This window comes from Chinchilla lanigera, unplaced genomic scaffold (assembly GCF_000276665.1).
Source record: "Chinchilla lanigera isolate Chin_1 unplaced genomic scaffold, ChiLan1.0 scaffold00006, whole genome shotgun sequence".
NCBI classification, from domain to species: domain Eukaryota; kingdom Metazoa; phylum Chordata; class Mammalia; order Rodentia; family Chinchillidae; genus Chinchilla; species Chinchilla lanigera.
The window spans coordinates 32,091,523-32,104,363 of record NW_004955407.1 but is presented as its reverse complement, the minus strand read 5'-3'; the positions used below and the strand labels follow the sequence as shown (position 1 = coordinate 32,104,363).

The 12,841-nt window shown below is 39.9% G+C and overlaps 1 protein-coding gene across 10 annotated transcripts in view; it reads left to right on the top strand.

Moving 5' to 3' along the window:
- Positions 1-10,288, top strand: part of Synj1 (synaptojanin 1) — an 81,601-nt gene extending 71,313 nt beyond the window's left edge. For 8 of the 10 annotated variants that reach the window (XM_013504181.1, XM_013504168.1, XM_013504161.1 and 5 more), the window contains 3 exons: positions 666-774; positions 1,210-1,427; positions 7,257-10,288. In XM_013504181.1, the coding sequence (XP_013359635.1) occupies positions 666-774; positions 1,210-1,427; positions 7,257-8,051 (1,122 nt within the window). In that variant the 3' untranslated portion in view covers positions 8,052-10,288. Of the gene's footprint in view, positions 1-665; positions 775-1,209; positions 1,428-5,276; positions 5,301-7,256 lie in introns of those variants that run through there. The other 2 variants (XM_013504196.1, XM_013504200.1) reach the window with 2 other exon arrangements.
- Positions 10,289-12,841: the final 2,553 nt, after the last annotated feature.

Sequence of the window (12,841 nt, the reverse complement as noted above, 5' to 3'; positions counted from 1 at the left end):
AAATTGCCCCCTGTCCCACAACCAGGTACATGCGTATAATACTGCTACTTAGGAGGCTGAAACAGGAGGATCACCATGAGTTTGAGGCCAGCCTGGGCTACATGGCAAGTTCAAGCAGGTTCACGGCCTGGAAAATGTAGAAAGACCCTGTCTTAAAAAACCAAATTAAAGTTGTCTCTGTGTCTTCCTTGAAAGCAACATTGCATACGCCCAGGAGTCTTTGCCCTGCACCTCATCAGACTTGGGTCAGATCCTGGCTCATGATAAAAATAATACCTGCCTAAAATAGGAATGGTGAGATAATATCTGAAGGGTGTTTTTGAAAATTACATATCTATACAGTACTTAATAGTTCCTCTACACAGTAACCAGCCAGAAGTAAAAAGGAAGATTTTAAAATTTACCACCATATGGCTCCAAATAGAAAGCAATTAAAATGTCAAGCTGGGGAATACGCCAGGGAGGAGAGTAAATGAAATGCAAAAGCAGATATTTCACAGGATCTGGCATGTTGAAAACAAGTGTCTTGGGCTGGGGATTTAGCTCAGCGGCACAGCGCCTGCCTGGCAAGCGCGAGGTCATGAGTTCGATTCCCGGTACTGGAAAAACAAACAAACAAACAAAAAGAGAAAACAAATGTCTCAAGTGTGGCGTTCCCATTTCAGACAATTCCACCCCGGGCTGGAGTTATCAGCGCCCCACAGAGCCATGCTCGGGCATCTGCTGGAAGACTGACTCCAGAAAGCCAAAGCAAGCCATCAGAGATGTCAAAAGGTACACACTGGATTACAGACACCACTTGGAGCTGGGTATAGTGGTGCGTGCCTGCTATCCCAGCACTCAGGAGGCTGAGGCAAGAGGATCGCTGTGACTTCAAGGCCAGCCTGGACTACATAGTCAGTTCAAGATAAACGTGGAGTACATAGCAAGACCCTGTCTCAAAAAAAAAAAGAAAAGAAAAAGAAAAGAAAATCAATCCCACTCAGGCTTTATATTTTTTCCTTTCCCTTTCTTTTTGCTTTTACCTTAAGTCATCTGCCACTTCCCACAAACAGTGTCCGAGTGGGAACACTTTCTCTTCTTTATCCCACAAGAAATGAGGCTGCTTCTTGGGGGGCAGGCAGCTAGAATCCTCCTAACATTTTATGGAAGAAAGAAAAACCGCAGTTCTCTGGAGTACAGTTAACCTCTGGCCATCCCTGTTTTTAGGCTCAGCTCTCCTTCCAGAACCACTGAAGCCTCAGGCTGCTTTTCCTGTGCCGCCGTCTCTGCCCCCTCCGGCTCAGAAGTTACAAGAGCCTCTTGTCCCCGTGGCAGCACCTACGCCGCAGCCCGGCCCCCAGCCAAATTTGGAAGCCCCGCCTCAGCCCCCGCCTCGGAGCAGGTCCTCCCAGAGCTTGCCTTCAGAATCTTCGCCGCCCCTGCAAGTAAGTCTCAGGGTTTGCTGTTGTCTTTGCCTGTGGCATGCACACTTGAAACACTTATTTTCATGATTAGCTTTTATGAGAAATAATGAACTTTAGTTTTCTTTTTGTTTGTGCCATTTGGTATTAATAGCATCTGAGACGTAATTTCAACAATGAGTATCTCAAACTGGTCACATAACATTTGGCTCTTTGAGGGTTTTGGGTTGTTGTTATGTGTTGCTTACATCAAAAATTCTCAGAGTAACCTGGGACCAGAGACCTTTGGGGCATTTTGAAGTGGTTTTTCATGTTGATGCTAAGTTTGTGACTTTTTAAAATATTTAAATTTAAAGATCATAGTTTACTTTAGATATTTAGAAAAGGTTAAGACAAACAGGAATAATTTACCTTTTTGTTCACAGTAATAAATTAGGCTTAGCTTTTACTTCCTGGAGAGAGATTAGATCATGGACATTAGCATGGCAGCTGATTTCCAATAAACAGAAAATAATCGTTAGTTCCTCTTGATGTGAGTAGTAGCTCTTTTCTGCCTAGGCATTCACTAGGTATTTCTAACGATCGCCGTCATTACTGGGTCACTTTAGATGGTTCGGGCTTGCAGCAGTAGTCTTGTCCAGCACAGTAAAAACCATCAGAACGGTGAGCTACCCCCTTAGTGTCTCACAGAAGGCGGCGCCATCGCCTTGCAGGCTGAAATCTGATCACAGAGGTTGTTGTCCTCTCCTTCTGCTGATCGCATACAAAATTATTTTGTTCAGGGGCAATCATTAGGGTAAACTCCTTTTTTAAATTTAGGTGATAGTTACTTAGCTTTCTTATATACAAATATTTAAGAAAACTTTTTAAAAGTGAATAGGTACTACTTTTGTTGTTTAGCCTTATGTGAATTGTTAACCTAAAAATGCTAACAAGGCTAAAGAAAGGTGTGAGCTTTTAAAAATCTGCTTTTAAACTTTGGAGAGACCCCAAATATAGAAATATTACATATTGGCACTTTCCCTTAAGTATATTGATAGTTAATCATTAGTATTCATTTTTGTAGGTATATGGCTATGTCCCACTAGTTGGCAGTTTATGTTTCTGCATGGTAAAAAGTAGATACTAAAGTAAATAGAACTCAAATATTGTTAGCAGTTGTTACTTGTTAGATAGATTACTGTCACATTTGGAGGATGTATAATACAGAGAAAATATTCTCTTAAGCTATTTAATACCAAAAAGTGCTCTACTTTTTTTTAGTTCAAAAAAGTTGAGGATGCTGAAGATATATAATAATGCTAGAAACCCTCCAAAAAGTAAATGATCACTTTTATCCTTTGCCACTTACTTTTAGTGAGTCATGAGTTTTTTTCTCATTTTCTTGTAATCTGTTGTATTTTTAAAGATGTAATTGGAGGCAAATCACACTGGCCACTTTGATCTGTGTATTAGTGTGGTCAGACGGCCCTGTCAGTAGAAGTATACCTTAGTCCCTACTGCTCTATAATGACTGAAGTATCCTTAGACCAGTGTGAAGGGAGATAAAGTACTGTACTCTGAAAACTTTTAGGATGAGCAAACTGTCCAGGAGGATTGCAGTTCTCAGTAAAAAGCATCTAGTGACACATAGTACTGCAGTGGAAACATGCTGCTGACTGCCAGGTGTTGTTTTCTGAGATCATTTTCCATTGTCTTCTTTTCCTTTCTTTTTTTTGTGAGAGAATATCTGTCTCATTATGTAGTTCAGGCTGACCTTAAACTATGAAACACAAGCTGGCCTCACATTTGCAGCCATACTCCTGCCTCCGCTTCCTGAGTTCTGAGATTACAGGCGTGTTCCACAACATTTGACCCCCACTTTCCATTATTTCAGTTTCTGTTTTTCTCTGAGATGACTTGATTTCTTGCTGATCGCACTTGCTTTATGTGTGGCCTGGTAGATTGTGTTCTCAAATCTTGTTATAGACAATTTATCAAAAATGACAAAGATAGGGCTGGGGGTTTAGCTCAGAGGCACAGGCCTGCCTGGCAAGCGCAAGGTCATGAGTTCGATTCCTGGTACCGGAAAAAACCAACTACAACAACAAAAAATGACAAAGATGTTTGTTTTAAATTCTAAATTTTCTCTTTACTTCAGTCATTGATGTCTAATTCTTATTCTCCAAAGTAGCTATCACTTGAAAAAATACACTAAATTTTTAAATGTGACAAGGATAAGGTTTTAAAATGTGACAGATTTGATAATTTGGTTATATGGAGTAGTTCTAGAATTAAACATTAAGTAGTTTTTACAAATGTTTATTAATCCTGCCCCAAGTGTAAAATGCATTTTAACCATAAAAACATACATGACCCACTTTACTTTTTATTATTTTAATGTTCTTTGACTAATTCTGTGTAGGAAAGATTTCTCTTTAACTCTCTAATTCTATATAAAAATCTATATAGAAATTTAAACCTATGTAGAAAAGATTGTTTTCATTCAAATGATTAATATGTGTCCTTTACAAAACAAAAACTCCTCACTCACCTCCATGACTTCCAGCATGGTAATCATCTGATGATCAGGTAAGAGCCAGACATCAGGAAAGCCAACAAGAAGAAAGTAACAGCGCTCACTGCCAGAGCACTGACATGCCAGTGGGCCGAGAAGGAAGAGGCCAGGTAGAAAACCTCAGCATTCTAGATCCATGTAATGGAGAGCAGCAGCCTTGTACATCCTAGTCTAAGTGTCTTCCCACTCTTACTCAGTGCCAGAGCTGGTAAACATGACTCTTGAGATCATTAAGACAGTGGTCACTAAATTCAAGTCTCATGTTTAACAGGCAGGAGACTCTCCTAAGGTAGTTTCTTACCTTCTTGTACCTTCAAACTAACCAACTGCCAGGTAAATTAATGATAGTATCATCCTTCAGAAAATTTGCATACGTAGAACAAACCTGAGTCCTAACCATTTCGTTAAAATGAATATTAATTGTCAGTAGGATAGACTTCCACAAAGTGATGCCATGTAGTACATTTTCTATAGGTTATCCTAAAGCTATGTCTTAGTCTAAGTTGCCACAAAAAAATACCATAGCCTGGGCGGCTCAAGGAACACGACCCTAGGGCTCACAGTTGGGAGGCAGCAAGTCCAACCTCAGGCCACCAGCGTGCCAGGGTTCTGGTGAAGTCTTCCCTCCTGGCTTGCTGACAGTCAGCTTCTCACAGTGTGCTCACCTGGCCTCTCTTCAGGGTACGTGCCTGAGGAAGCCAGCACTTCTGCAGCTCTTTGGTGTCTCTTCTTACAAGGCCACTAATCCCATCACAGGGGCCCTAAACTCTTGACCTTTTCTAACCCTGATTACCTCTTCCCAAAGACACCAAACACCATCACGCTGAGGGGTTAGGGCTTGAACACAAAAATTGTGGAGGTAGTAATGATAACCATTCCATCCATAATGGGGTGCTTAAAACGTTTTAGAGTTCTGAAAACCTTTCTGGGATAATAAAACTTTGAACTGGTTGGATCAAGCTCAAACAAAATTGGGCCGGAACTGGTGGCGCAGACCTGTAATCCCAGCACTCTGGAGGCTGACATAGGAGGACCTGGGCTACAAAGTGAATTCAAGGCCAGTCCGAACTGCATAGTGAAACCTTGTCTTAAAAAAAAAAAAAAAAAAAAAAAAAAAAAAATTGGGGTCCTAATAAAATTACAAAAGAAATTACAGTTGTCTTTATGCTACATTGTGCAGTTACTATTGCTCCTGAGCTCTATATGTAAGTTAGAACTGCAAGTATTTAATAACTGAATTGTTAGGGTTACTGGTTGGTCTCAAATTGTCCTCCTAACTCTTTCCTTTGATGTCTGTATTCCTTTTCTCAAAGCAGGAGCAACCATCAGGGTAACAGGTATCTGACTATTTATCATTCTTCCATGTGCTTTCCATCTGTCATAGCACATTAGATGTATGGGTGTTTTGATTCATACATCTAAAGTTTCACCCATTTTTTAAAAACACCCGTCCACATTAATAAAGTCAACTATCATACCATAAAACCTGCATTTTCTTTTTCTTAGTATTTCAGATTTTTAGGAATCATTTTAGTTGGTCTTGCTAATGCTTTACCATTTTTTGCTTCCTTTTTTTTATGAAAATTAACAAAACTAAACAGTATAACTTACAGAAGGTAAACTTTAGGTATATGAAAGCCTTATTGGCAAAACCAAATTGGTTTTTGGTTTTAACAATGGCTTAATTACATGAACACAAAATTTGTTTTGTTTGTTATTTTTGTTTTGTTTGTTTTTTTCTAAGCTTTCTTTTGGGAAGTATTTTTTTCCAGAGTTTTTGTAGCAAGAATCTTTTCAGTAAGTAAGAATTGCTGATTTAGAAAGATGAAAGTCAATGTAATAGCAAAATTATTTAAGCATCCTTCCAACACCTTTCTTGGTAAAAATACCAGCAGTTTTAATGTTGTCATCCCAAATCCTTCTTAGATTGTAAGTTAATTCTAATATAATGAATGGTGGTGTGGCTGTCATTGAAATTTCAAGTCCAATTGAAAAAAATGATCCTGCTTCTATCAAATTACTTTTAACTTATTTTAACATAAAAATTATATGTGAAAGTAAGGATATTTAAATGTATAGCATTTATGTGGCCTATAATTCTAAGCTGTGAAGAGTGTAAACTTTTCCTTTCCTATAATATCTGTGTTGTGGACTGTGTTATCTGCCATAGCAGAATTTTGTCCCAGACCCAACCAAATATTCCCATTTTGTAGTATTAATCATCAGTAATCTAGGGATTACTGGTAATGTAATTATAATTTTATAATGACTGTAATAAATTTTCATGTCGTTTATCTTCATATACATACCTGCTTACCTTTGATGCATTTGAGTAAACTTGAGAGTCCTATCACCCCTTAGCGTGGCACAAATTTATGGTCATGTTAAGTTTGGAAAAAATACTTGGTTTTTTGAAAATTAATGAAATGCCTGATGAGCTAATTTGCTCCTGGGACCAGGATCATAGTTCTTTTCCCCAGCAGTCCCATGAATAGACTCCACCCAACCAACTTTTTTGTGAACAGGCATAAAGGGATTTAGGGAAAGAGTGCAAACTTTGCCCAAGCATAAAACAGTTGTGAGCACCTCCTTCTGTTGTCAGCTTATGGCAACACTTGGGGGCACAGCTTCCTTTTGATTTTAGAGTTAATAGACCAAACAGAAATTTAACAAGATACAGAAGGTCAGGTAAGGAAAGTTAACACATGATCCACTCTTTACCCTTCCAAGGAGAACTTATATTAAAAGATAACTCTGAAAATTTACTTTTCCATGTAGGAAAGGAAAAGATACCTCTACAGCTTACAGATACAAATATACTAATAAAATTAACTTTAATCCTTAAAATTGAATGCCTATGGTAACATTAATTTTAATTGAAAATACGTCTAAAAGAACAGTGAAACCACATCATCCTCATAGATAGGTGTTGGAAGCTTACACAGACTTAGCCTAAGTCCTGACTATGGGTTTAAGTGTATGTTAAAATTTAAAAGAACTGGGCATGGACAAATTTGTTCATTCTTTACACTTCTCTTACTGTTTCAGAATTTGGGTGAATGAAGTAAGTTTTTATCAAATTTCTTTGAGATTTAAAATACATGGATTTAATAAAAGAACTTAGTTTTTAGAGTAAAATTTTAGCTGTTTGACTCTACTTCCGTCACCAGAGTAACAAGCTACACGAAGCTACTTTTTAATTTCTAAATTTGTACTTGCCCAGAAAAAGGGAGGATGATTCAGACAGGAAGAGTAGAGAATAGTAGTAAGCTGAATGTGTTCTCTTTCCTTTCCAGGTAAAAATAAATGGAGTCGCAAGTGTCAAACAAGAATTGCTATCAAAGAGTGACCCATTTGAAGACCTGTCATTTAATCTGCTTGCTGTATCAAAGGCTCAGCTATCTGTTCAGACATCACCTGTTCTAGCCCCAGACCCAAAGAGGTTGGTTCAGTTGCCTTCTGCAACACAAAGTGATGCTAATACTGTGAGTTCTGTAAGCTGCATGCCAACCATGCCTCCAGTTCCAGCCCGGAGTAAATCCCAGGAAAATATGGAAAGTTCTCCAAACCCGTTTATTACCAGCTTGACCAGCACAAATCCCTTCACTGACAGGACTGCTGTTCCTGGAAACCCGTTTAGAGCCCAGTCTCAAGAATCAGAGCCCACTTCATGGCTCTCCAAAGCAGAGCCTGTTACGAACAGTCCTTTCCCTTCCCTGATGCCTCTCGGTCAGAACACAAGCAAGCCTTTGTCTTCACGCGATTGTTTTAAGGACAGTTTCAATCTGCAGGGCCAGTCTACAGTGAAAACAAGCAATCCGAAAGGATGGGTGACCTTCGAGGAAGAAGAGGACTTTGGTGTAAAAGGGAAGTCAAAGTCAGTTTGCCCAGACTCACTGGGTAATCAGCCAAGTGCATTTGAAGATGACTGGAGCAAAAGTACACCTGTGTCTTGTGTGTTGCCGTCCCGAAGACCACCTCCCCCTCCTGTGCCCCTGCCCCCGCCCAGCACCAGCACCAGCCCTGCCACTGGCCCCTTCGGCACCTCAGCATCTAAGGCACCCCCCACGCAGGACTTCACAGAAAGATGATGCAATACTACGGAAAGGGGAGAAGGGTTGTTTGTTTGTTAGTTTTGGCAGGGTAGAGCCAAAAGAATTGGGCATTAGTTATTCATTACGTGCAATAAGTAATTGTTAAGTGCACTGATATCTTCATAAGATACCACTATTGATGTGAATAGAGTTGGAATATGTGTATATTAGAAATAAGGAAAAATCCTTCTGAATATTAACTGGAGTTTTGGTGTGTTTCTCTTCAGACAAGTAGGAGACAATAGTAGCCATAAAAAGTGCTTAAAACTACCGTAGAAAGTAGTCCTCGTTCAGAAATTCCTTGTCCGTCTCTGAAGAATCTTGGAAAGCCCACACAACTTTTAGCTGACATTGCTGCAAGCTCTTGCGCACCGTTACAGTTGGTATTTGTATTTACCAAAGAGCTGCCGAAGTTACAGTGACAGTTTTGAAAGGCATTGCTTTAACAAAAATGTTACATACGTGTGTGTGTACATATGTGTCATTATCTATGCACAGATACACATACTTGTGCATACTGACAAAACTCTTAAATTCTGAGGATGTAACTCAGACCAGACTTTTTACCTACAAGTTCTAACAAAGACCTTTCTCAATCTCATTACCAAAAAGATGGCTACCTGTGTAATTTGAAATATTTCATTAATTTTATTTCTGAAACTAATAGATCTCTCTAGAGAAGCAGAATTTTCCACTATTCTGCACCTCAGCCCTTTAAATACACACATCCTTGTTTCTTTCCACTCCAGGGCCTCCATATGCTTTCCCCTGGGAGGAGGTTCTTGCAGCTGGCAGCAGCATATTTTGTGGTCACTGTCATGTAGACGTTTACTCCAGTCCCCTTGAAAAAGTGCTGTGGCCTTATATGTAGGGAAGGCCCGTACCACCGAGCTCGCTGACAAATGTTAGAGCTGAACATACTCTCTTCCTTCTGCCCACTTAAGGACTGTGTTAGCCATTTCCTTCCCATGCTTTTCTATTTGCTGCGTTTGCTCTGGAACTTTGCCTTTAGCAGGAAAAGCAGCCGTCCCCAGAGTGCTTTGGACGAGGGACATACCCAGTCCTGTCTCTTCCCCTTAGAGGCTCCACAACACACTTCTCATGCTGCTTTAAGTTTTTAGAGGCTATACCTCAAATTAGCTGTGGATTTTGTCTCCTGCACTGCCAGTATGCAACTAATCCTGCTTTTGTTAATTTTATGGAGTACACAGAATTTTTACTGAATGTAGTATTTTGATATCATTAAGTAAACCAATCAGAAAACTCCTTGAGCAATAGTTTTGTTGTCAGTTTAAGTTAAAATCATCTTTACCCATTGACTTATGTTAACATTCCTTTTATATATATAAAGAGTTGTATACGTCCACCTAAATTGTTAGGTCCACATTTAGCCTTTAAAGATGCACATTGGGAGTTTATTAAAAAAATACAGTTTATGGCTATAAGAATATGTGAAGTGTAAAAGCACAGCAAATTGCATTGCACTTAAAACATAAAGCGAATCTATTAGGAACAAGCACTTTTCTAAATGCTCAAATGTTATCAAAATATTATATTTATAGACGTGATCCACTATGAACAGCCAGGATTTGCTATTAGAAATAACTCAAAAGTTTTATATTGTGCTTTGGGGAGGGCGGTTCTGATCATTTCAGCAGTAGTATCATTTAAACAGCAGTATTACATAGGCAGTGTGCTTCAGAATGTGAATTAACTTGTTGAAATTGTGGCTTTAACACCTCTGTGATTAGTGTGTATGGTATTTGCTCTCCATTTGCAAAATAATTCATTGTTAGATTAACTTCACTAGTGCCAATTGCAGGTCTGTGAGCAATGTTTCCTATTGAGTATAAACTACTGTCTAAACTATACATATCAGCAGCAGCTCAGCCTTTGTCAGGAAAATTATATTTGGCAAGTTGCTGAAAATGCACAAAGTTATAAAAGTTAAAGGTATGCTGCAAATAACTAGCCATTATTCTGTGTATTATTAAATATTTAGCAGTTCTGTTCAAAGCAGAACAGAAATTAGACACTAAGGATCTTTGTGAATTCTTTGTCCTCTATAGTAGATTGCTGTTTATATGTATGTAAGAGTTTTATTGCTTATGTGGCATATAATATTTATAACTATATACTTTATAGAAGTACAGTATTAAAATCAGTGGTATACAGATATTCTGTACATATCCAGTAAAACGTGCTGTCATATGAAATAAATATACCTGTCTTTACCTTGTTGATTACTTTGCGCAGAAGGGCAGAGTTTTTCTCAGCCATTTTCCTTGTGCTTACCATGTACAAGTTTAGTGGTATTTGGGGAAAATAAGTTAGGTCCATTACCAAATCAGATATTTTAACTCAACGCCTTATTTTCATCTAATCATTACTGTAAGAAGATAGATTTTCTGATATTCATAATCATCAATAAGCCCATGGGCGTACTCCATAAGAGAGCCCTTTATTAGATATCTTCTTAGCTTGAAAATACTGATGATTTTCTGACCCACTGCAGAAAAACCAACCGGGAGGCAGAGGGAAATTAGGACAGCCACTGCCAGTCAAAAAACTGAACTGGCCAAAAAGACCTAAATGAAGAGACCACAGCAAGTAGTTTCTGGAAGTATTGCCTTTCCCAATCCTTTTTGATTGGCATTCAAAACAGTAACTTTAGCTTCTCAATAGTGTGATTGTGCATTCACCTTTGATTAAGTTTCAGGTACAGAACAACAGACTTTAGGAGACGAAGATCATTGTAGAGTTGTGTAGTTGTGAGGGGGGAAGCTGTGATGCACAGAGCCTGCATGCTTTACTCAGCTTCCCAGCGCAGCACTAGTGCAGTACAGTAGCGCAAGCAGGGCAGGCGCAGCGAGAAGGATCATTCTGTCCCCCGGGGTGCCTCAGGTTGGCCTCTCCTGTCTTCAGCCTCCACCCACCATTAATCTGCTTTCTTCAACTTTGTCTCTTCAGGAATGTTATGTAAGCGGGGCTGGAGGTGCAGCTCAGTGAGAGAGTGCTTGCCTGGCATACGTGAGGCCCTTGGTTCAATCCCCAACGTTACAGCTAAGTTACAGAATAATACAGTAAGACACCATTGCTACAAAACTTAAAATAGAGTCTTTAGGGATGCATACATGTGTTAATGGGATCAGAACATGCAATGGGAATGATAAACGCCAAATTCAGAAGAGCAGTTTATTTCTGATGAAGGGGAAGAAAGGAATAGGATCAGAGGGGTTTATAGAAGATTTAATGATTTATAGTGTATTAGGATTTAAAAACAACAAATTGGGTAATACATAAAAGTTGCTCTTTTTCTCCCTGACTGCCTGACATCCAGCAGCCACCATTCTGAATTATCCAGACCTAGCCAGGTGTGGTGCTGCATGCCTAGTACTAGGGGAGGCTGAGGCAGGAGGGTTGAAAGTTAGAGTCTCACTCAGATAACACAGACTCTGTCTCAAAATTTAGAAAAAGATGGGCAGCTGAAGGTGAAGCTCAATAGTAGACTGTGGGCTTGGTGCCTAGTACTGATACAGGCAAAATAACTCCCAGCCTGTTACATGTCAGATGTGCGATGAAAGAATCCACCCACTACCATCCTGCTACAAGACCCCACTAAACCACCCCTCCTAGCATAGCTGCACCTCGGGACCCGACACTCTCAGCCCTGCTACTGACAGCAGCCACTGCTACTGATAGCAGCCACTACTTCCTGTGGTTCCCAAGCTCAACCTTGGGTAGCCATCACCACTGTGCTCTCTCAAGCCTTGTTGGCAGGGAGCCACAACCCCTCTCACTGAACCCCCACCCGCCCCCCATGAGCCTACAAAAGACCCTATAGGAGAGTGTCTTGGGTACTTTTGTCTCATTGCTGAAACAAAATACCCAAGGCCCAAAATCAAGGAAGGAAAAGTTTATTTAGCTCACAGTTTGTGGAGGTTTCAGTCCATACTCAGCTGGCACCAAGGCAGAGTGGCACATGGCAGAGGGCAACAGTTCATGGTGGCGGCAGGGAAAACAGCAAAAGCAGCAAGACCACAAAGCGGGGAGAACAAGCCTTTTTTCCTCCCTTACACTGTATGCTGGCTCTCTGCCCACACCCACACTACCTCAGTGTCCTCCTCTTGCACAGACTCAGGATGAATACAGAAAAACATCCTAGGGCGGGAAGGGCATGTCCTTTTCACCCCAGGATGTAGAACTGCTGAGTACTTAGCCAAGCCTCTAGACTCCTCAAGTTGACACAATGTATCAACCAGAACAGAGTTTCTAGTCTGGTCTCCAGTGCCAAAGCTGTCCCTGTCCCTCAGCTTTGTTCTGAAAGAAACCCTTCTAGTTGAGCTCATACCTCTGTTCTTTTTCCTTTTTCCTAACATCTCGAGTTCATGGTCTCATGACATCTACAAATGAAGTTGCAGACCAAAGGAGGAAGTTACAAGAGTTTTATTAAGGAGAAGAATAGCTCCTGGATTTCCAGAAGGGGTTCCGAGTTGGTGGCTACCAAGGTCCGTTGTCAGGGGTCATTTATACAGCAAAATCACAACATGGGTATAACATGAGTCAGACTACAATCAACCTATAGGATTATGAGCATAGTAAAACCACGTTTTGCAAGCATAATTTGTTCCAGAAAATGCTTGGAATCTAAGGCACTTGTATATCAAAGCAAATAATGGAAACTCAGGCGATTTGTTCCACAACCCAAAAATATTCATATAAAAATGATGACAATACTGTAATATAATACAAAACAAAGAAAATACAGCATATAAAGAAAAATATTC